Source organism: Uloborus diversus, unplaced genomic scaffold (assembly GCF_026930045.1).
Source record: "Uloborus diversus isolate 005 unplaced genomic scaffold, Udiv.v.3.1 scaffold_577, whole genome shotgun sequence".
NCBI classification, from domain to species: domain Eukaryota; kingdom Metazoa; phylum Arthropoda; class Arachnida; order Araneae; family Uloboridae; genus Uloborus; species Uloborus diversus.
Window position 1 is genome coordinate 74,343 of NW_026558766.1, and position 25,246 is coordinate 99,588.

Genomic DNA, 25,246 nt, shown 5'->3' on the forward strand with positions numbered 1-25,246 from the left:
TTGCGGATCCTGATCAGGCCCATCATTTTTTGGAGGGGGGGGGGATCAGGAGAGAGTCATTCTCCCTTCTGACTTTTAGGAAATTAATGAATATACATACTTGCGGGCCCAAGGGTGCCCACCTAGCATGGGCGTGCACAGAAATTTTAGGGCCCGTCACAGATGACTTTCCCGGGCCCCTTCCATATTGTTTACCCCTATATTTCATGCATATTTTAAAAATATTGGGCTCTCTTCAGACTCGGGCCAACAGGTGTCCCTTCTCTCCCCCCCCCCTTAACCACCTAGGCGCCGGCGCCATTGAAAATTATTGTTAGGAAGGCTGTTTTGAGGGGTATTTTTCTCATTTTTAGGTCGTGTTTTTATTTTTGCGGAGGGGGGGGGGTTGCTTCGCGATATTTAGGGGGTGCTCTTGCTGTTGGGGAGGCACCCCCTGAGTATGCCTGAGTTTTCCTCGATTTGAATTTTTATTTGATACCAAATTTTTATGCTGATTAATTTGCGTCATGTATATATACTCTTTGAGCCTACAGGAAAAATTCGAAATGACGGGCGTGATTCGCGTAAAACACTTTCGTATATAAGAATCAACGTCAAAAAAAATCATAAGATTCTTGGTTGCAAAAAGTCTTAAGAAATATTTTTAAAATGTACTTTACGCTCTTCCGCATCAATGAAAGATTTCCTTTTAACTCTAGTTTTGGAGAGGATGCGAGTAAAATCGATCCAAACTGTATGGTGAGGAGAGGGGAAGGGGAGAGCAGTGCGCTCCTTATAAAAGTATTCAATTCCCCCTTAGAATACGGGAGTGGGAGTAACCCTCATCTCGGAGTAGTAACTGCGCATGCCTTTGATTAACTGAGAACGTGCGGTTTTATTCGATCGCCTTGATATCATATAATCATTGATTATATAGATTGTTCTTAAAACGGAGTTCGATTTTCACTTTAAATACTTTATTTGTAAATGTTCTTGCACATTGGGGTTTTGTGACGAGAATTCTAGAATGAATTCTAGCAAGTGATACAAGTAAATGATCCTCTGATTTCCAGCAGGGATTTGAATTTCCGTTCCAGTAATCATAAAGGCCTGCATTAAATGTGAGTATCACAAATAAGATTTCTATTTTTATGCTGATGAACCTTTTTTTGAGAAACCTGAACGATTTAATGCATCCCTACCGTGAATCGCACCTTCTACTATTGATTTTATTCAAGGCCATTCGAGTGATGGTACCGTCCATTTAAGGAGCAAGCCTAAAATATTAATTCATTTTCGCGAAGTAGAAAACGTAAGTGAAACAGAGACTTGTCTGGCGAGTTTTTTCTTTCTTACAAACCTTGAAGAGTTGCTGTAATGTAACATTTCAAAAAAAAAAAAATCTAAATGCCACCAACAAAGCATCTATTTCAGCTAATGAAATCTTCCTTGCTCCGAAAGTTGGTATCATGTTTACGTATTATCAATTTTTTATACCCTGCTGTGTTATTATATTTTTTAAAAATTCATTATAGTGTTAATTTTATTTTTATCCGCTGGAAATGATTTAAATTTCTTTTGTCCTTTTAGTAAGCGTGTTACTTCTCAACTGTACTCTACTGTTCATGTAATGTTTTTGACAGATTTTGGCGCAAAGCAAAAGAAATAATCTGTAATCAATTTAGTTTTTTAACTACATTAGAATTCTGTTGACTTTGTGATTAAAAAAATGTTAATTGCATTTGTTACTCATTGTGAAATGAAGCATCCAATATTTAAAATCGCATTTAATGTTATGAAATTGTTATTTGCACATTTTCGCTAAGTTGTGCAAATTTTCCACTGATATGTTTGCATTCTCTCGTTTCGGAGCGAAACTCATTAAGAAAACTGTCTATCTATAAATATTTTTTTTTGGAGAATAGTTAATGCTTCAGCACATGTATTTTCTGAAAGGTTAAACAATTTTCTGAATGGTGCGAAAAATTAAAAGTGTTTTTAGTTTACTCACTTTTTGCGTATCGAATTCTTGCTATCGTAAAAACCAAGTCTGTAAATGTTTTAAGGTTTTAGTACAATAGTGTTAAGAGCTTAAAAATTCTCTTTTCCAAAGAGATAAGACATTACTTATTGTCTTTAGTAGATTCAATTTGTTTTAAATTTGAAATATAGAAATGAAAATTTTCATTTTGCTTCATGAAGTTTTGTTTGTTCAGAAAGCTAATTTAATTATAATGATTAAAATATTTTCTTATATTTCATATTTGCTTTTTGAAGTTTTATTAGTTCAGATATGAATTAAATCATAGTAGTTAAAATATTTTCTTCTACTTCATATTTCTGCTGTCGTAAATTTCTTCAGATTTGATTAAAATATTTCTTGTAAATGTAATTTAAAAGTATTTAAGAAACTACTTCATTGTCTTCAATGACTATAACCAGAGATTATGAAGTTGAAATATCATTAGTTGTTGAGAAATTATACTCATGCTGTATGCTATGGGTATGCTTAATGGTAAAATAATACTTAAAGTATTTTTTTAAAATGATTAATATAGATGAAATTATGTGTCGCTAATTGTTAGCTCCTATATTTACCTTAAATTAATATTAATGTGATTTCCCAGTTTGTAACGAGTATAAAATTATTTGAAAATTTTAAATGGTATTAATACTATGTTATTGTCTCTCCTTCATAAAAAAACAATGGAAATTCAAGGGATATCAATTTTTTTTTGGTAATGAAATTCAAATACAAACACAAATACAAAAATACAAAAGTGACGACCAGCAACAGGCTCTGGGCCCAGCTGGACTGGTCCTAGTCAATTTACAATCCCCAGTGAAGATCAATGGCCCTCTTAAAACTGTCTACTCCTTTGCTCATTACCACCTCTTCCGGTAAGTTGTTCCAAGGTTCCACTACCCTGCTAAAATAATAATTTTTCCTAATATCCATGTTAGCCTGAGATTTAAATAGCTTAAAACAATGACCCCTTGTCCTGTTTTCAGTGCTAAACTTTAGCCCCGTAACATCTTTCGTTTTAATAAATTCAAACAGCTGAATCATGTCCCCTCGGTCTCTTCTTTGCTCAAGACTGTACATTTTTAGCCTTCTAAGCCTGGAATCATAATCTAAGTGGGAAAGTCCACTTATTAGCCTTGTAGCCCGCCTTTGAACCCTTTCCAATACATTAATGTCTTTCTTAAGATAAGGAGACCAAAACTGAACAGCATACTCCAATTGGGGTCTTACCAAACTTCTATATAAGGGCAGAAGAACTTCTTTAGATTTATTTGAAATAAATCTATTGATAATCCCAAGCATCTTATTGGCTTTGTTGCTTGCAATGCTGCACTGTTGGCTAAACTTTAAATCCTGACTTATTAGGACCCCCAGATCAGTAACTTTGTCTGCCTGACTAATGACTGAACCTTGCAAATAATAACTTGTACACTTATTTCCATGCCCTAAATGTAGCACTTGACATTTCCCAACATTAACAGCCATACCCCATTTATCAGCCCACTCCGTAATATGATCTAGATCCTCTTGCAGCTGATTTGCTTGTTCTTCATTTTCTACAGTCCCCATAACTTTGACATCATCAGCAAAACAATTCATGTTCCCAGAAATTTTTTTGTGAATATCATTCATAAAGACAATGAACAAAACAGGCCCTAACACTGATCCTTGAGGAATCCCGCTTAAGACCTCACTCCAATTAGAATAATTTCCCCTTACAACTACTCTTTGTTTCCTTCCGGTCAGCCAATTTTTTACCCAAATGAAAGTTTTCCCTCCTATTCCTATATCAGCTAATTTGCTAAGTAGAGCAACATGCGGTACCTTATCGAAAGCTTTTTGAAAGTGCTTAATTTTTATATCACGAAATTAGATTGAATTCTGTAGTTATTGGTCTAGATATATTGCAATTTTTTATAAGAAGTTATTCACATGTTTTACATTTAAGTTATGAATAAGTTATTAAATTAGGTTGCACTGTTTCATTGGCAACCAATTTTACTTTTACTAAAGATCACTGGTATAGAGAAGAAAGATTGTTAAAAGAATGTAGTAATTTGTTGTTATTGAATCTAAATTCTGGTATTAATTTTAGATTTCTACATGGTCTAAGTATGCCTTCTGAAGATTCAACTTCATCTTCGGGAAGCAATGAACCAGTAGCAGAAAGCAGTTCCTCTGGTTTTCAGGTAAGGGATTAGAAAATTTCTAATATAGCAAAAAAAAAAAGTCATTGTTTTCTGCATCTGCTAACTGCATTATGAAATTATGAAACATTAAAAGTAGTAAAAACGTTTCTTCAAACATCTTGTCATACCTGTAGGTCGAGTATAGTATTTAATAGTAGAATAGTTGCTGTAAGGAAATGTCAAGTGCTACATTTAGGTCATGGAATTAACCGTACGAGTTATCATTTACAGGGTTCAATCATTAGTCAGGCAGATAATGTTATTGATCTGGGTATCTTAATAAATCAAGACTTCAAGTTTAGTAAACAGTGCAGCATTGCAAGTAACAAAGCCAACAAAATGCTTGGGTTTATCAATAGATCTATTTCAAACAAATCTAAGAAGGTTCCTCTGCCTTAATATAGGAGTTTATTAAGACCTCATTTGGAGTATGCTGTTCAGTTTTGGTCGCCTTATCTGAAGAAAGATATTTCCTTATTGGAAAGGGTTCAAAGAAGGGCAACTAGACTAGTAAGAGGACTTTCAGATTGAAATTATGATACCAGACTTAATAGAGGGGACATGATTCAGTTGTTTCAATTTATCAAAATGAGAGATGTTAATGGATTAAATTTTTGCACGGAAAGCAGGACGAGGGGTCATTGTTTTAAGCGATTCAAATCTGAAGCTAACCTGGAAATTTGGAAAAATTACTAGAGTCGTAAGCACTTGGAAGAGCTTACCGGAAGAGGTGGCAGAGGGCAAGGGGGTAAATAGCTTTAATAGGGCCATTGATCTTCATTGAGGACTAATAAATTGACTAGAACCAGTCTAGCTGGGCCAAGAGCCTGTTGTTGGTCATCTCATTTGTATTTGAATTTTTTTTTATTGAGTATTCCTGATGTTTTGATTTTTTTACAAAACTATAGCTATATTTTATAAATCGGTTTCATATTTCGAAAACTTTTTTAAGAATCTACGTAACAGGATCAGGGCAAGACTTTGAGGACACTGAGAACAAATTTTATTTGATGCCTAGTGAAGCTTCTGTGAGGGATCATCTCCATTAATGACAAATTTTCCAATGCTCTGATTTTCCCTGTATCAACACAATCTTATAATTCCCTTAATACAGACAACCGTGTCCAGTGGTCAGAGAAGTCTGACTCTGATTGGGAGGTCCTGGATTCGAATCCCTGTTCAGGCATGAATGCGCTTTCTCTCTTGTCCTTCCTTTGTGCGAATGTGTTGTTGTGTTGTGAATGTTTGCCTACCCTATAAACGGGTCCTTATGGCATGTGTCTACTGTAGAAGTCGAACTTCACACCAAAATTACAGTACAGTTGGAAAAGTGAAGCAGTGCACCCCAAATTGCCAGCTTAGCTGGCACAAGACAACAACAACTTTACTGACTTGGCTGCCCTCCATTAGGGATCAAATCTCACTATTATATTTAAAAAAATCTTGCTGTTTTCCTCTAAGAATTTTCAGGTGAAGGTTTTTAGCCTTTTATTGATTTTAGGTATGTATTATAGACTCAAGAACAGAGTTTCTAAAATGATATTGTTCATCAGATAGATTCCATGATGACAGCCCCCCTCTCTCGCTTTTCCAGCAAACTCTCAAGCACATAAACTTCATCGTGTCAATACAGAGCTCACACAATACGTTTATATAAATGCTCTCCTCAGTAATACTAAAACTTTTCTTCTTGATTTTACTGCACCAACTTGAATATATTTTTCACTTTTATTTTCAAATAATCAGTAAGAGATTTATTATAAATATTTTTATTAGTCCACTCCTCAACTCTCTGAGACAAATCAGCCATGAAGTATGCTGTTGTTTAAAACCCGCACAAGTTTTGAGTTATCAAATTTTTGAGACAGTCAAATTTACAGTTAAATGTTGGAACTGAAAGTTCAGTTGGAAATTTAAAAAAGAAAGAATCAATGCTTCTTTAGGTTTTTTAAAGGATTAATTTAAATTAAAAGTCTTTTACGATTATTTGTATGCAATGCTCTGCTGTAGGCTGTAGTTTTGTAGCTGGTTTCAATATGTATTTTTTGCTTAACCTGTTACTGACCCAATGAACTTGAATGAGAAAGTAAATCTGTCGATGCTTGGGTGACCACAGACTGCAGAGGCTTACACATCTTATAAATAGATCATTTTGTCAGGTGTCTTTTATGTTATATTTTTCCACCATTTAACAAGCTGATGTTTCTTTTGAGCTTTATCTGAAAAGAATCGGCTCTGAAAAATGTTTTTGAATTTTGAGATGTAGTGTAAAAATGCCATTGTAACACATTGGAAAGTTTTTTACATTGAGTAAAAGAGTATAAAATTTCATTTATTACATCATTTCTAATCATTTAGGTATCTTTGATTGCTGGCCATAACATTTGGGAATGGATCTTTCTGGTGGTAAGTGCATGGAATGTGGCCCTCTTGCTTGCATCTTCTGGAATCGCAGTGGCACAGTGTGACTTACAGCACAGTTTGTTATCGCCAGAATTCATGACTGAAGTCATTGTCATTATTGTGTCAGGTACAATATAGTGAACTCTTAGTGCCTGCTCTTTGCTATTTTTTTTTTTTTAAATTAATGTTCATATGTTTCTTTAAAGCTTTTTAAGTGTATTTTAAAGCTTGTAAAACGTTTTGAAAAAGACTGTATAAAAGTCTAATATTTCTCAAAGATCCTTCTTCTTTTGTTACTTGAGAGGAATGAAGAGTTATAAAGATATCTATTTCAATAAAGATATCTATTTCAATTGAGCCAAAATGAAGCAAAATATTTCTTGTCTTTAGCAGTTTATTAAATCTTGTGTGTAGTTAAGATAAAATGTTATGTATTTCTCATAACTCTTGGGAGTTAGATTTAGTGTTCAGTGTGAAAAGGTAGGTTTAGAACGGCATATTCATATTATTCTAATAAAAGAAATCTCTAGAAAATATTTCTTCAGTTGAAGAAAGTTTAATAGTTCTATCTGGCTTATATTTGTCAGTCTTATGTCTTATCTTTTATAAGGATAAACTCCCAAGTTTAGTAATATCTAATATTAATATCATTTAACTTTGAAAAAGCAAATGCTTCTGCAAGCTCAGAGTAAGATGGTTCTCTGAGCTTAAACCCTCTTCTATAATTGTGACCCTGATTTTTTTTTAAAGCTGTGATGTATCAATCAATTAAAGTTTGTTTAATACAGTTCATTTAAATTGTTTGAAAACTATTTTGTAAAGAATAGGATCATTCCATGTCAAATCAACCAAAAAAAAAAAAAAAAAAAAAACTTATTTTCAAATTTACCATCTCAGATTTTCATGAAAATTTCAGGGATTATACTGTTTGACATTCTAAATTCAGATCTACTTTTAAAAAAATCTATCTTTTTTGGTTAATGAGTTATTAATTTTTTAAATGTGTAAAAACTCGCATTTTTTTACTCATCTGTTGTGCTTAAAAATGCTACAATTTTAGTTCTATGGGGTCAATACAGTTGGTTAACAGCTCATTTTAAATAGAATTGCATGAGCTTTAATTTGACATGCAACGTGCATATTTCTCTTAAATTTTTAATATTTTTTAAAATTTTAAAATTTAAAATTTAAATTTTTTAAAGTTAGTGTTTTTTAAAAGTTTTGAAAAAAATATATGTTTTTTAATATGATTTAATAGATACATCCTAAAAATTTCAGAGTGGGGACATGATGGGATCAGCAGTTATAGCAAATAATGCAATGGTGCTACTTAGCATTTTTGTTTAAAAATTAAAAAAAACAATAAATAAATAAAAAATACTTTTTTAAATGCACAAAACTATTTTTAACAATTTAAATTTCTTTCAAAATATACATGTTTTAGTTTTTTTTTAAAATAATATTATAAACATTTTGTAGTGAAACTATAAATAGTTCCATTAATTAAAAAACCTTTAAATTTCAAAAAATCTTAAATTTTGGTTATCTTTTATTCCTTTGAAGTTCAGTAAACAGGACTTAATGCGTCACACACCTGTTTGAACATGTCAGGGAGTGTTTCAACACGTGTGTAAACAAGCTTCTGCATGATCTGCCTGTTCTTTAAATGGTTTTAATGCATTTCATTTTCAATTTTTAATTATATTTTAATTTATATCATAATTTTGAAATAAAATGCTGTCAAATTATAAATTGCATAGTTAAAAATAAAATTAAAAAATAATTTTAAAGAAAATTTAAAATAAAAGTAATTTTAAAAAGTAAGAGATTAATTTAAAAAATATGATTTTAAAACAATAAAAGAAAATAATCTAAAAAAATGTCTAATAGAAAACATATGTATATATATTTATTAAAATGTATTTATTAAAACATATTAAAAAACATATATTTTTTTCAAAATTTTTAAAGGACACTCACTTTAAAAAAATTTAAATTTTAAAATTTAAAAAAAATATTAAAAATTTAAGAGAAATATGCAAGTTGCATGTCAAATTAAAGCTCATGCAATTCTCTTTAAAATGAGCTGTTAACCTACTGTATTGACCCCATAGAACTAAAATTGTAGCATTTTTAAACACAACAGATGAGTAAAAAAACGTGAGTTTTTACACATTTAAAAAATTAATAACTCATTAACCAAAAAAGATAGTTTTTTTTTTTTTTAAAGTAGATCTGAATTTAGAATGTCAAACAGTATAATCCCTGAAAGTTTCATGAAAATCTGAGATGGTCATTTTGAGTGATTGGTTGATTTGACATGGAATGACCTAATATTAGTCTGAACTGTTTATAAGAAAATAATATTTTTGATTGAAAAAAAATCTATGGCTACTTATTTTGAAAACTTATCAAATTTTATTTTGTCTGTCTTGGCTTTTAGTTTCATGAAATTGAAATTATGCTTCAATGTCATTCTACTTCAAGGATATTAATTTCATGTTTTTTTTTTTTTTTTGTTTAGAAAATAAAATATTAAAAAGCATTCTGATTCAATCACTTTCTGTTACTGAATTAGGAAAAAAAATATATGTTTTTTTTCTTTTTGCAGTTCTTGCTCTTGCATTTGCTGTATATGGGGTTCACGAAGAGCATCAGTTTGACATTTATCTTCATTTAATTTTTGCTTTTGCTGCTGATTTCTTCAGTTACTTAGCAGCTCTTAAGAACTGCTATTCTTGTTTTAAAATAGTGAGTTTTCTCTTCATTTTAAAAAAATTTACTGTAAGGTAATTTTACTTCACATTATTTAACATAGTCTCACACATAAATGTATCTATCTGTGAGGTAATTAAAATTAATCTGACAGTACTCAGAGGCTCATAGTTAAAGCTCTACTGAGCAGATTCAAATGAAATTTGAAATTTTTATTATGTAGATCATGGGTTCTGAAACTTTTCTGATTTGTGGCACCCTTTGAAGAATTGGAAATTTAAATTGTTTCACGGACCCCTAGTCTAACTCAATAAATACATCTATGCATATATATTGATACCATGGACATTTTGTAGCACCCCTTCCCTTTTCCTGTGTCACCTTAGGATGCTGCGGCACCCAGCTTGGGAGCCCCTCCTGTAGGTTATGCCAAGGAGATAATTACAAAAAATATTTAGTTTGAAAATGTGTTAATTATTAATTTGAAATGGTTTTTCAAAGATGCAAAAAGGAAATAACTGTTTGCAAATCAAAGAGAAATAGTTTTTTATTTATTCGTACACCTGTGTGCGTACCTCATTGGTCAACATGCTGAAAGCATACCAGAATATTTTAAAGTTTATCATCCACTATTAAGCACGAACTGCTGCCATCAAATCCATGCTCACATTCAGTAAAAAAACTTTACTATTAATGTGCTTTCTTTCCTGTTCAGAGGGAGGTTCTCTAAGGACAATGATTTCTTTGAACCATCTGTATTGCGTGTGCAGTGAAATTACATTAATTACTCATTTGGATATGGTTTTATTTTACCTATAAACCTTGACTGAATGATCTACATAACATAGGTTTGAGATTTTATCCGAAGCCGCTTTGTAGAGCTATGAGCCTCTGAGTACTGTTTTTTAATCACCCTTTATTTAAGAATGTGTATATATATGTGTATCTATCTATTAATTTGTTGGTTTATTTATCTATATTTATATAAACAACTCTTAATGACAATTTTATTTTTCTGATGGTAAAGGCTGTGAGTTTTTTTTTATAACAATCTAATTAGGAAAAGCACTGCCAGTGTCAAATAGGTGCAAAAGATATCATAAAAAGGACAGTATAGTTATTAAGAAGTACTTTTCTATACCAAATTAAAACTCTTCTTCAATATACAATGCCAGACTATCTGTGTATCAAAATTCATGATTATAATTGTCATAGATTTGTTTTGATTCACACATCAAAACAAAGAACACTTTTTTACCAGAAGAAGAGATTGACTTATTAAAAATAAAAATAATTACAAAACAAAAGTAACAATCGGCAACAGACTCTGTGGACCTCGATTGGTTCTAGTCAATTTATCAAAATGAAGATCAAGATCCCTCTTATAATTATACACCCCGTCGCAAATAATTGCTACTGCTAAACTATTTCAAACGTGTACAACTCAATAACCTTATTGAAGTTAAATGTTTCCTAAACTTAAGAAGTGAAAACTAGTTCAGATATCTGTGCGGAGATTTAGCCCATAAACATCTTCCATTTTAATAAATTTAAGTGACTGGATCTTGTCAATCTGGTTCTCCTTTGCTCAAGATGATATACATTAAGATTTAAAATCTATATTGAAAATTGTATAAGATTTTAAATCCACAATCTGTCTTTATAAATGTTAGGATATTTGTAATCTAAAGCAGTAAGCTCATTTTCTAATCTAATAGTAGTCCTCCTTTGAGTACTTTCCAATAATTTAATATTTTTTCTTAAGACAAAGAAACCAAAACTAAACAGCATGTTCTGAAGAAAGTCTAATCAAAGTTCTGTGTGATAAAAAAGATTGACTTGATTCTTTCTTTTTTGAATGTACATAAAAACTATGGAAAAATATTATAATAAAGATACAGTAAAACCCCTCCTAACAGACACCCCTCTTATGCGGACAATTTTTAATTCCCCAGTTCCAGTTCAAATAATATTATTAAACCCCTGTCCTGCGGACACCTCTCTATTGCGGACAAAAAAAAAATGTTCCGTTAGTGTCTGCATTAGAGGGATTTTACTGTACTATTGGAGATAATTCTTTTATATTGTATGAGCAGTTTATTCTTATGTCCAACTTTAGCGATTAATTTGTTTAGTTATAAAATTATCTGTAACTATTTATTTCGCTTTTTTATTAGTATTTTATTATATAATTTTCTTTGCTATTGTTTTTTTCCTTTGAAGGTTTTAATGTGAATTTCTTTTAGGTGTGTTTTTATGTTTCTGGTGGAATGACCCTTGTTAACACATTTTTTGCCTACAAAGCAACCACTGCTGCTGACTGGACGGAATTTCGTATCATCGGAGCATCAGAATCTCTTGCTGGTATGAAATGTAAAATTACTTAGGACTGTATGTTTGTTTGAAGATTTTTACTTAATATTTAAAATGACTAAAAATTTGGTAGCATTTTTTTTACTGAATTGCAACAAACACACTAAAAAATATTTTTTAAAAGTTTGATTGCATAATGAAATAATTTTATAAATGGGATCTTTTTGCAAAATTCAGGTGAATAAATCAGACACATTAAAAAAAAATTTTTTTTTTACAAGAAAAGAAAAAAAATCAGGTTTAGTTATCCTAACATTGAAAATTACGAGAGAAAATGAGTCTATAATTTTTTCAAATTGTTTAAAGATAGAAAACAATGTTTATCAAATTAAAATTTTTTAACACATTTGTTTATGCATCCTGAAAACATTATTGTATTTTATGAAATGGTGAAGCAGTGAGCAAGGCCTTATCCAGGAATTTTTTTCGGGAGGGGCCCGGTTTCGCACATTGCCCTAACATACACACACATATATATATATACATATAGACACACATACACGCATAAAAAGTTAACATAGAAGATGTTTTTTGTCTCGATTTTTAATGATTCCACAGTTAGACTGTTGTTATTCTTATTTCTTATTATTTTTTATTCACCTTGTAGTGGTAAGGATAACAGGAGAGTGTCCCTTTAAGTCGGATGTAGAGCATCCATAATTTCAGGGGGCCGGGGGTTTCTCTCCCAGGAAATTTTTTGGAAAATAGATATGAAAATCTGTATTTTGAGGCCTTATATGGAGTAATAGTGAGACTACAAAAATATGAAGAAAAATATGCAATCGAAGTCTGTTAAAAGTTATGCATTCTTTTGCAAATCAAGATCAATCAAAATAAAAATTGCTTGCTCGACAAATTGTTGACATTTATAAACATAGAGGAAAAGCGAGAGAGGAGAAAAGAGTAGCACATCGTCATTTGCTCCTATAGGCTTTTAGTGTAGTTTGTTTATGATCACTTCTCCACCTCCCCCCCCCCCCTTTCATCAAATACCCTGCGGTATAGAAATTGTACAAAATAATTCAAAAGAAACGTTGTAGAGCAGCGGTTCCCAACCCATGGGCCGTGGCCCACAAGTGGGTTGTGAGCAGTTTCTTACTGGGCTGTTTACACTGGTCAAGAATCTGAACCGAAATAAATCTTGGGGTCTTAGTTTCTGTTTTTTGCGAAAATTTTTCTTATTAGATGTACCGTCACTCAAGAGCTCTCCATGACTCATAAGCGATAAGGAACTTTAGGATAAAGACTTTTCATATTTCTTGTGAACTTTGAAAATAAACAATTGAAAATAAAATATAATAAAACAGAAACTCCTTTAAAGAAAATTGTCTAAGAAACTTGCATTAGCTTCAAGCTTCAAGTTAAAAATGCTCCTTCCTTGTTGAACTAGCATGACTGATCAATGGATTGATTACTTAAAGAGACTTTTCATTTCAGTTTAAAAAAAAAAAAGTATAGAAATGCATTGATGTTGCGAGATTTGAGACTAAAACTATCCAGTTTCAATCCAGATATTAACTCTCTCGTGGAGGGAAAAAAAGCATAAAAAAACCCCATGCAGCTTTAAGTTCGATTTTTCTTACTGCTATGCCAGCTAAGTGAGTGCAATAAAGTTATTTTCTTTCTTAACCCTCTCAGCACCAGAATATAATAAAAGTGGGAAAAAATTTTTTCTTCTTCTCAACACATACAAAATGCCTCTATATTTAATTTGAAAAAACATTTTTTTTCTTACCTGCACTCCTTCCTAGTTATTTTTACGAGCCTCATATGAGACTTAACGTACTCAAGGGTTGTATGTGTACTCTGATGCAATTTGATTGCATCCTCGAAATAAAGTCTATATTTTGTGTTTCAAAAAATTCTTTTATTCTTAAATAAAGTTATAAGTAAAAAGAGAAAGAAATCGAACAAAAAACAAAAAACATTTTTTTTTATCTGGAATGAAATGCTGCAAAGCATTCAGGGCATAGAGGCTCCTTACATTTTTCACAAATGTATCTACTTTTTTTCAAATATGCAAGTGGCATTTGGCTGCATACTTTTTATCTGTTTTTGCAGGGTAATGGTTGCTACCATCCTTTCTCAGCTCGACTGCTGCTTGTACTTTCACTCTTTTCTTCCCTGTAAAGTCAGGAATTTTCTCCTTCAAAGCATTATCTTTCTCGGCAAACCACAAAACTTTGCGACTTTGGTCTAATTGCTAGTTTTACAGATAGAGTAGTTGTACTTCTGATTTAATCATCAGTGTCTTCTTCTTCACTCTCATGTGTAACCTTCTCCGATGCTTCTGAAACCTTTTGGGTTTCTGGTAACCAAAGTTCATCTTCTGAATCCGATAGAAAATCATCTTCAGAGACACTTCCAAAGAGTATTTGATTTATTTCTTCTTGTGTAGCGGCCTTTTTTCTGAAAGATATAGGGAACCTTGTTTAGAAAATTCATAGAAACCCATATTACAAAACTGCCAAAATGACAAAAAGCTAGAATTCTGAACCTAATTTTTCAATTGATTTTTTATTTACTTTTTTCAAATCTTAGTTTTTGATAAAAAATACTGAAATGAAGGCTGAATCACTGAAAATTTGAAGAATTAATTATAAAGTAAATGTGATCAAAAAGCGAAACTAATGGTTATATTATATATAATGCTTCTATCAAAAATTCTAATAATAACAATCTGGTTCAACATTTACCTATTTCTTACTGGTGTGATTCTCTGATTAGTGTCCTTGGATGTACCAGGTACAGCATTAGTATCTTCTTCCATTTGTCTATAAAAACACATAAAATTAATTTTTTTATGCATTTAAAAATTAAGTTTTTCATAAATTTTGATTCACAATCTCAAAGTATGACCGATTTAACACAATAATACTCGTCTATAACACATATTGTTCTTCTAAGGCTAGCGCAGAACAGTTGCTATATAAGCCACACAAATGCAACCGTAAGTAACGTTAAGCCTCATATGAGACTCATTACATTTACTCCATTTTAACAAAAATACTTGGTATAGAACTAATTAAATGGTATGCTTATAATATTGGAAGGTTAAAAAAAAAAAAAAAAAAAAAAAAAATTACTTACCATTGAAAATGTTGCACAGCAGCTAATATCCTGATTTAGTTGATTTTCATCGACAGCAGAGTTTGAAATCAATACTATGAGGAATAAACTCCATGCTGCCGTCTAAGAACGATTTCTGAAACCATTTAGGAGCCTCATATGTGATCTATATGAATAAGTGAAGTCACTGACGAAAATAAAAAAAAAATTACGTATTTACTTGCCCGAAAAATGAGGTAAGAAGTAGGGGCCTCATATGAGGCTCAGGGTGCCGAGAGGGTTAAATTTTGTTTTGAAAATTGTTCTCGTACAGTGTATCTATATCTGTGGTGCAGCATGAGGGGAGAAGGGGATTAACATCTCCCAGAATTCTTGTTTTTAACACATTTTCAGTCCGAATGCGGTATATTATTTACGCTTAGTTTTGAGCAGATGCCATCCCTACTCCCCCCCCCCCAAATTAATTTTGGCTGTGCAAGTAAGATATAGTTAGTGGGGGCCTCAATGGTATTTTCCTCAAAACTGGTGGGCCGCACAACCAAAAAGGTTGGGAACCGCTGGTGTAGAGATTCAGAGAATAAAATAAGAGTAATATTCTGGCCATTTGGACAATTCATACTTTATTTTCTTGATAAGAAACAAAATTGAAGAACTTTTTAAGGATAATATCAGTCACAAAAAATTATCTTGAAAAATATGCTACAAAAACGCGAGAATCATGTTTTTGCATTTTTTACTTAGGATGTATCAAGGAGTTGAATTTGGCACATCTTGGTAACAGGATCCTAGCCTAATCAGAAACTAGGGGCCCAGGCCCTTGGGTAGTTCCTGGCTCAAAATCGGTGCAGTGTAAGTTTTATAAGAGTTTTAGGGGGAGTAGGGCACAGGTGTGAACAGAGGGGGGGGGGGAGAAGAGACACCTGTTGGCTGGACCCGAGCCTGGGGGGGGGGGGGGAAGAGAGCTCGGGTAGAGGGGGCTCGAAAAAGTCATTTGTGACTGGCCCCAAAATTTCTGTCCATGCCCCTAGAGGAGGGCAAGTCTACCAAACTGACAAGCGACCTGCCTTGACCCTGGATGGCCCTGAGTTGAAATGGGAAAGAGAGCAGGAAGTCCTAATTAAGGGTCTAAATTTCAAGTATGCTTTGCATGAGAACTAGAATTGCTTTTTTTTGTATTTCTTCAAATTTCCACTCGTTTAACATTAGAATCTCATTCTGACACTAGAAAAAAAAAATTCTGTTTTACGATACAAAACATTTTTTATAAAATATTGTTTCTCATTTTTTTGCATTATGTTGGCATAAAGTCATGAAGTTTTATTATTTGAATTTTGAAAGACATTATACTAATGAAATATTCCTATCTCACGAACTGATATTTATTTGTCGTAACTCAAGTTAATGATCTAAAAAGTTCAATTTTGTTGCATTTTTTAAATGTTTACTCTTGTGTCAAATTTTCCTTGGATAGTTATAATATTTAGATAATTTCTTTCATTGTTTTTAAAGTGAGTTATATTTATACAAGGTGTGATCGAAACATACGGTGAATGAATTTTCATTGTAGCAACTGCTGGAGCTACATCCATAGACTGTGATTTTTCCCGTAGCGTGATCATCTGAGACTAGTAGGGACAAGTTGTAACACGTTCAAAGTGATTAGTCTTTTGCAGAACTGCTGGAGTGAGGTTGAGTTTATCGTGCCTGTAGCGCAACATGGATTTTGAACAACGCATTAACTTTTAAGTTTTGTTTTAAGTTGCAAAAGAGCTCACGAAATGTTAGAGTTGGTGCATGGCGGTCATGTGATAACTTTGAAGACTGCGTATAAGTTGTGTGACTGATTTAAAAATGGAAATGAGACTGTTGAAGACGAGCAACATGCTCGTCCTTTACTTTTACCACATCGAAAAAGTTAATTTGCTGCCCCAGGAAAAGTGTCGCCCGGAGCCTACCTCCCCTCCGCCTCACCCTAGCTACGCTATTGTAGAGACTATACAAATTAATTCTTTTTGCTTTAGTAATTTCATAGAATATAATAGTTATGGTGATGTGATCTTATGTTACTAATGAAAAATTACTACACATTATTATTTTTTGCTCTAATATTGGTAAAGAAGCCCTTGGTTTTGCTGATAGGATCTTGTATAAGGGATCCAAAATCACTGTTGTTTTTAAGCAACAATATTTTTACCCTTAATAAATTAGGGTCAGTTATTCTGCTCTAAATTATTTTCTAATGTCTGTAATTTGCAATTGAAAAAAAAACATTAGTTTACTAGAAAGGCTAAAATTTTACATTTCCCTTGAAATACTGAAGGGACTGCTTTTTTTTAAATTTTTTTCTCAGTTACTTCACTTACCCAACAGATCTTCTCTTATGAGTAAGCAAAATTGAATGGTAGATAGTAATGTTACCTTTACAAGGTAAAACATAAAGTTTGTTTCCTTTCATGTGCAATCGCTACTGTTTGCCTGGTAAGCAGTTGGCAGTATTTAGCATTTGAAATTCTAACCGACTGCAAAAAGAGAAAGGTAAATTTGAAACTAGATTGTGTTTGAATAGCGCTTTTTTTTTTTTTTGTTCTACAGCAAAGAAGAGAATTTTCATTGCGTTTGTTATAAAATACTTAAGGGGGCTACTGTGGCCCTGCCAGTCTTTCAAAGCATAATCTTTATTAATAATAAAGCTGAAAGTCTCTCTGTCTGGATATCTCTCTGTCTGTCAGGATCTCTGACACACATAGCGCCTAGACCATTCAGCCGATTTTCTTGAAATTCGGCACAGAATTAGTTTGTAGCATGGGGGTGTGCTCCTCGAAGCAATTTTTCAAAAATTCAATTTTGTTCTTTTTTCTATTCCAATTTTAAGAACATTTTCCTGAACAAAATTATCATAAGGTGGATGAGTAAATTACCAAGTTATCACAACGTGGAACTGTAACATGGGCAAGCCAATTAGCGAGAAATTCATCGTACAATATTTGTAAATATACAGGCGAACCAAAAGACCTTTTAATATTCTACTACGGGCAAAGCTGTGCGGGTACCACTAGTGTTCAATAATTAGATTCCTGTGAGGCACATGACTATATGATCAAATAAACTCTTTAACAGGTTCTTACAGCTAAAGCAGAATAAATGTACATTTAACTTTTAGTGTTGTAACAATGAAATATTTCTTACTGTTTATTTCTGTAGTTATCTGCACAGAATATTTATTCAGTGTGTCTATTTTTCATTTTTAAGGGATAAGTTTTTTAACCAACAGTTTTTTTTCCCTTTATTTAATCATGCATTGCTCATCAATTTTTTTTCTTTCTCTTTTTAGCTATGTATAAAAAACAGTGTGCATTTTTGTCACTACTAAAATTTGATTCTCTCTTTGTTGTAAGTACTTTATTAACAGTTTTTTGAATTCTCAATTTTAATTAGTGGATTAGTTGTGCTATATTCTGTGACTTTTTATCAGTGTGAACAGGGTTCGTATGGGTCATGGAAATCCTGGAAAGTTATGGAAAAAAAATAAGCAAATTACAGACCTGGAAAAGTCATGGAAAATTAATATTTTTATTAAAGGTCATGGAAATTTATTTAAAGTCATTGAAAATTTTGTTGAGCAAGAAGAAAGGAACAGTAGATAAAAGAGTTAAAAACCTTGAGTGATTTAAAAGTATTGCTTGTAAAAGATATTAATACTGAAAAATTGAATGATCCCTAAAATAAATCTGAGTTTTAGAATCCTGTTGCATCCTCTTCTGTAACAGCCACCCAGCTTTTTTTGTAATGTGTATTTACTTGGGACATCACTAATTTTTAATTCACCATTATTTTCAGCACTTCTTATATTTTATATTCTGTAGTGATGGAATTACATGTTCTTGATTTTGCCTTGCTCACTCAAAAAGTCACTTCTCAGCCTCATTTCATTTCAACCTTGCCATAAAAAAATCATTATTAAATTTATCAGAGCTTATCTTAATCTGTTGAAGGCTTTAGAAAATCAATACTTTTGTCAGGGATAGAACACTGAAATAGGGGTATTCTAATATTCTAAAGCAGTGGTGCCCAACATATGGCTTGCAAAACTGATTCATGTGGCCAGCTGAAATATCTTGTTTAGATAAATGAATTTACTGAAAACCGTGGCTTTACTTTAGAGAACAAAAATACTGTCAAGTTTGTTGGATGGTTAGATGGACTGTTGGCACTTAAGGGCAATATTTTTATAAAGTAAAATTATTATTCAAAATTTAAATGACTCATGCAAACTTTTCCCATTCATTACTATTCTGCCCTATTTATTGAATATTTAAGCATCAGTATAATGCATTCTCATTTTACTTCACTTAAATGTATATGTTAAAGACAAATAAGAACATTTTATAATTAGTTTCTATGGTATGCACTGACATTTTTTCAATCACAAGCACAAGTAAGTGCTTCGATGAGGTAGTGGCATCCACATAAAAGTTTTGCAAAATGCCTATTTCCGAAAATTGGAGAGTTTGACTTTAAATAGTACTACAGTCGAGTCTCGACTTACGCTAGGGATGCGTTCCAAGACTCCTCGCATAAGTCGATATTTTGCGTTGTGGAAAAACATATGCTTTAAATTTTTTTAGAAGCTTACCAACTTTTTCTAGACACTTATAAACACCCTCAAACTGCTTTAAAGCATTCCTCAACCATACACTACATTTTCCTACACAAAAAAATGAACTTTTACTGTATTAAATTTATGAAAAAGAAGTATCATCCATGAATTTGCTTAACACACTGTTTGGACAAAATACTGTAACAGCCCTTCAGTCTATAATTCCCTTAAATTTTTTTGTAATCATCATTTCTAAGCCTTTATAATATTTACCACAGAACTGTTAACTTTTTTATGAATAAATAAATAAATATCTTACATTGAAGTTGTCAGTAACAAACTCAAATTTCTAAACTTGACAAAAATTTTCGTGTTTCGTAAACTTTGTTTATTATGATAAATTGTCGTGTTGTGAAATGGGACTTTTATGACTTTCAATGTCACTGTATTCATTTTTATTTTCACCTTCAATGATTTCTGAACAGAAGCTGATATGTTTGTATCAGTTAGAACTGATTGTAATGTTTTCCTGACCCACTTAGTTAGCTGCCTCCTTATTCAAAACTTTTTTCGACCCTCCAGAATTCTAAAGAATGGAATCCACTTCCCTCTTTGCATTAATGCCTTCCACTGTTCTTGTAGTTTGTGCTTGAAAATTCTGTTTTCAGTAACATCTTGTGGTTGTTTAATCAGCCATAGAATCTTAGCATTAATTTTATAAATTCAAATTGTAACTATAAGAAAGTGACATTTTTTGTACCTTGATGTATTAAATGCTGTTTCCTGCTTTTCTATTTTTTTAGAAGTAAAAATTTAACTTTTTTCATTTCTGTGCAAAAAAGTTTTTTCACAGAAATAAGAAAATATTTCTTTACTACGTGTTATTTTCTGATCGTAATTCATGTTCTTTTTCAGTTAATTTGTGCCCTGTTCAGTTTTCCTGTAACATTGGATTTTCCAAATAAAACAAATCTGTATATCCTTTTATGCCTAATAGTGATATATTCCTTCCTCAGTTGGTTCTGTGGAAAAGTTACGGTATGTAACTCTTATTTTTGAGATTTGAAGTAATGTATACTTTTATGATAACATGCATTCAGCAAATGACTATTTTCATTACTATTGAAAATTTTTTCATGTTTTTAAGAATCAAACTGTTAGTAAACAATTCTTAACAATGTCAATTTTTTCGAACTAAATGTCTAAAATTAAAAAAAATATATATATGTTTTGGAAACCAAGCCATTTTTAATCAAGTTCTGGTTTGACAAGTTTATCATTTTGCATTATCTTAAATGAAGGATACAACATTTAAATTATCAATAATGTATATTTAAAGAATTAAAGAAACACCAATGTAATAGCCACAAATATGCTGTAAAAATTTCATGGTCTTGTACATAGCTCCCCTCCTTATCCCCCACTTTGGAAAGCATTTTCATCATTGTAAAACACACTTATAGTATTTTAATTTTAAATTTGCCAAATAATGTTGATTATTTTTAGATTTGCAGCAAGTAAGGTCGCCCATATGTAAAATTAAAAGGGGGGGGGGGGCTCAGATATTTTCCCCATGGTTTAGCAGGACATTTTCCCCATTGAAACTGATTTCAGTGCAAATAAAAGTTATTAAAATTTGACATTTTTAATAACTTATTCATTTACGCTTGAAGACAAAATGCTTTTACAATTTTGCAAAGAAAAAAGTACTAAAAACAAGGAAGTTCTAAATTCTAAGGAAGAGGGGGGGGGGGGGGGCTTGAGCCCCCTTGCGCTCCTACATGGGCACCCTTGGAAGCAAGTACAATGACAATCCTGTTAAAAATAAGATGTAGCATTTTTCAAAAAAGTTTTTTTTTCTCTATTTAATCTCAAATCCAGCTGTTAAACTTTTGGTAGAAAGCTTTATCACTGTGATGATAATTAATGTTGGAATGAAAAATATTATTTTAGTTGAATCACTCTTATCTCAGTGTTTACAATTTTTAGCACTGATAAAAATGTTTCTTGTACCAGAACATATGTTTGCTAATTCTTTTTTTTACATTTGTACGTAAAAGCATTATACAATTTATTTACTAACATTTATTTCTCCAGGGTGATTCAAAATTGTGTGTGAAGTAAAAAATCATAAAATCAAACTAGAATAAAGTAGAATCATTAACCTTAAATACTGAGGTGCCTGCCTTGGGAGGGAGAGGGAATGATGCAGATTGCGCCAATGAAATTTTTAGAGGGGTTGTTTAGGTGTAATTTTAACATTTTTTTTGGGAGGGAGGTTCTTCACAATATTCAAAAGGCTTTGCTTTTGCCCTTAGGGGGGTGGGCCCCCACTGATAAACAACCAGAAAAGTTGCAATTGATTGAAACAAGGCACATAAAGGACAAGCACAAGGGAAAAAAAATTGTTAGCTACAGGGTTCGTGCGAGTCATGGAAATCCTGGAAAGTCATGGAAAAAATTTAGAGAATTTCAGACCTGGAAAAGTCGTGGAAAATTTAAATTTTCATTCAAAGTCATGGAAAATTATTTAAAGTCATGAAAAAATGTCCTGGGCAAAGAGAAAGTAACAGTTACTAAAAGAGCATCAGAAATATTGAGTAATTTAACAGTCTTGCATATTAAAACTGGAAAATTGAATGATCCCAAAAGCAATTCTGAATTTTGAAATCTCATTACATTCACTTCTGTAGCAGCCACTCGTCTTTTTTTTGCAATGTGATTTTACTGCTTGGACATCACTCATTTTGCATTTACCATTATTTTCAAGACTTTTTATATTCTGTAGTAGCAAACTTGCACATTCTTGATTTTGCCACGCCCACTTAAAAAATGCAATTCAATTGCATCCGAGTTTGTTTACATCACTCTTAAAAACTTTATTACTAAATTTATCAGAGTTTATCTCAATTTGTTGAAAGTTTTAGAAAATGAAGATCTTTAGTCAGATGATGAAGCACAGAAATAGGAAAATTCTAATACTCTAAAACAGTACTGCCAAACATACGGCAAGCAGAACTAATCCATGCGACCCACTGCTACGTTCAATGTCAGGAATCAAACCCTATGTTCAGGAATTTCTGAACCTACTAATTTATATGCATTTGAAATTGTGCAAATAAGTAAACAAGTACATTTGAATCAGAAGATTTATTCGCTATTGAATGTTTTTCCTTCTTTTTTTAAATATAAATATTTGGTTTAAAAACATGAATTTACTAAAGAATGGCTTTTCTATAATGAACCAAAGTACTGTAAAGCTATGTGTATGTTTAAATGCACTGCTGATGCTAAAAGGCAACCTTTGAAGCAAATTTATTGAAACTTAGTAATGACTCATTCAACCTTTGTCCCATTCATTATCATTTTACCTGTTTATAAAGATTATTAGACATTTAAGCACTGTTATATTTCATTCACTGTAGTTTTACTAACTTTACTTAAAAGTTATATAATGAAGACAAATAAGAATAGTTTAGTTTTTAGGTGTACACTAATATTTTTTCAATCACAAGTAAGTGCTTCGATGAGGTATAAGCATTCACCTAGAAGTTTCGCTAATGCTCTTTTCCAAAAAATTTCCAGTTTGAAATTAAATAGTACTATTCTCTTCATGTAACAAAGTCATGAAATTTTTTTATGAAGTCAAGAAAAAGTCTTGGAAAAGTCATGGAATTTTTTCATCTGAATATAGTATGAACCCTGTAGCTAGTGATAATTTACATTTGTGAATACTGCATGTACTTAGCCAGTAAGTATGCTCAGTAGCTCCAGCAAGCTGCTTGGTGATTCTATTTGAAAATTCAAGCATTTCCGCACATCTAAATTTGCATCATTCTGGTGACAAAGTCCGAGTCATCAGTAGTCTGATATACCAAGGATCTGCGGTGCTAGCTGCTTTTTTGATTGCATTATTATTTTTATATTTAATTTCAAAGTGCTTAAAGTTTGCTTGAAATTAATTTGATGTGTATCATACTTTTTTCACACATAAATTTGCCCTTCTTTTTAAATACATTTATGTGCTTATTTTCATTTGGGAAATTTTCTGAGAGAATCATTTTATAGATTCTGTTCTCAGTTTATTGAAACCCCATTCACTACATGAACATGATAATCCAATCGCATCACAGTAGAAACATTTTGTCCAATCCACAGGCATTTTTGTTTCTTTTTCTCTAGTTTTCAATTTGAAATGTCTTCACTACCAGATTTAGAGTTTTCTAAGATGAAGATCATTTAGGTTTTTTTAGTATTTATTTGATGGTATTTCAGTCATTATTTAACAGCTATCTTCGTAGAAAAAAAATCAACATTATGCTTGAAAATAGTCATTTTAACTGTTTCAATAATAATAATTTGTTTATTTTAAATTAGGTATGCAAGGAAGACAAATACTTAGCATCTGGATTTATTGTGCTCTGCATTACCTATCCATGTTTAATAATATATCAGGTAGGATTGTTTTAGTCTTAATTTTGTTTTGTGAGAAAAATGCATTTTATGTGAATCAAAACTGTGTTAAGTACAAAGCAGGTGCAATTTTGAGCAACACCTCATATGATTTTCAAGTTTAATTTAAACTCTTCACAAAATTGATTTTGATTGCATGAGATTCATTGTAACTTTTGTTGTATTAAAAACGCATTTAAAGTTCAGATCCCAGGTAGGCTTTCTTAGAATTTTTTTAAATAAATCATGCTGTATAACGTTAGTGTACTAGTAGGGCTGCTAGTTGTATCTCTTGTCCCAAAACAAAGGAGAGGTTCTCCTATCATGGTTTTCTCCAAATTTTTATTTTGGCACCTACACCCCTATATGGTTTCTCACTGCCTCAAAAAATCAAGAGAATGAAATCAATACTGCCACTTAAAGTCATTAGAATAATATGTTTGCTGAATTTATCAGATCTATGTATTTGAAAATTTATTTTTATTAAATGAAATTTGGTGCATAAATGCATTAAAAAAATAAATAAATAAAAGTAGAATGATTCCCTAATTGATTTAATTCTTCCAACTAAATTTTGACAATTTATTGTTTTCTTAATTCAATCTTGTTTGTCTAGAGATCATATGTTAAGTCAAGGGTTCCCAAACTTTTCCGACTTGAAGCACCCCTTGAAAAACTAGAATTTTCTCATGGCACCCTAGTCTGTCTATCATATACAGAGTTATATTGACATCCCAGTTGTGGTGGGGATACGGTGGTGGAAGTGGTATCAGCAAATAGTTGTATATGCAGGGGTCTGGCCAGAGGATATTTGGGTCCGTTAACGGACCCTTCACAAAAATCCGATCAACCAAAACGGACCTTTCACAAAATCCCGATCAAACAAAACGGACCCTTCACAAAATTCTGATGAACAAGATCGGATCTGTCACAAATTGATTATTGAAAGAGCAAATCTGAAAGTAAAATAACGCATATTTCTGTGTATAAACCGATAATTTTTGGAACCTTTTTTTAAGTCAAATTAGAGGGATCAGCTTATACGAAATCGGCTAATTTTGAAGAAAAAAAAATCGGCACTCTTGCGATGCTCCTGCAAGGGATAAATAATTGCTACTGCCAAATAAATATAATGGTTGTTTGTTTTATCACAGCTAATTAGTAGCGGTGTTGTTGTAAACTTTTCTGAAAAGGCATTGGTAAGCACTTTTCTCCACTCATGATTTAATAAACAATAATAATATATATCTGTGAAATGAACTTAGAACTGCAAAGGGATAGTAAGGGTGAGGAAAAAATGATCACTTCAGATAGGGTTACCAACTTTAAAACTATCACCACTTAGCGTCTGGCGTTGAACCTTTATAATGACTTGATTAGAAAATATTCTCATCATTTTGTTGGCTTGTCAATATTTGCGTTTTTACAGTGCGGTGCGATGTT

The 25,246-nt window shown here is 31.9% G+C and overlaps 1 protein-coding gene across 1 annotated transcript in view; it reads left to right on the forward strand.

Moving 5' to 3' along the window:
• The first annotated feature begins 1,424 nt into the window (after positions 1 to 1,424).
• Positions 1,425 to 25,246, forward strand: part of LOC129233647 (uncharacterized) — a 34,019-nt gene continuing 10,197 nt past the window's right edge. The window contains exons 1-8 of the mRNA XM_054867621.1: positions 1,425 to 1,439; positions 4,101 to 4,194; positions 6,553 to 6,724; positions 9,209 to 9,348; positions 11,559 to 11,676; positions 18,086 to 18,144; positions 20,267 to 20,389; positions 23,729 to 23,806. Of these exons, the coding sequence (XP_054723596.1) occupies positions 4,120 to 4,194; positions 6,553 to 6,724; positions 9,209 to 9,348; positions 11,559 to 11,676; positions 18,086 to 18,144; positions 20,267 to 20,389; positions 23,729 to 23,806 (765 nt within the window). The 5' untranslated portion in view covers positions 1,425 to 1,439; positions 4,101 to 4,119. The remainder of the gene's footprint in view (positions 1,440 to 4,100; positions 4,195 to 6,552; positions 6,725 to 9,208; positions 9,349 to 11,558; positions 11,677 to 18,085; positions 18,145 to 20,266; positions 20,390 to 23,728; positions 23,807 to 25,246) is intronic.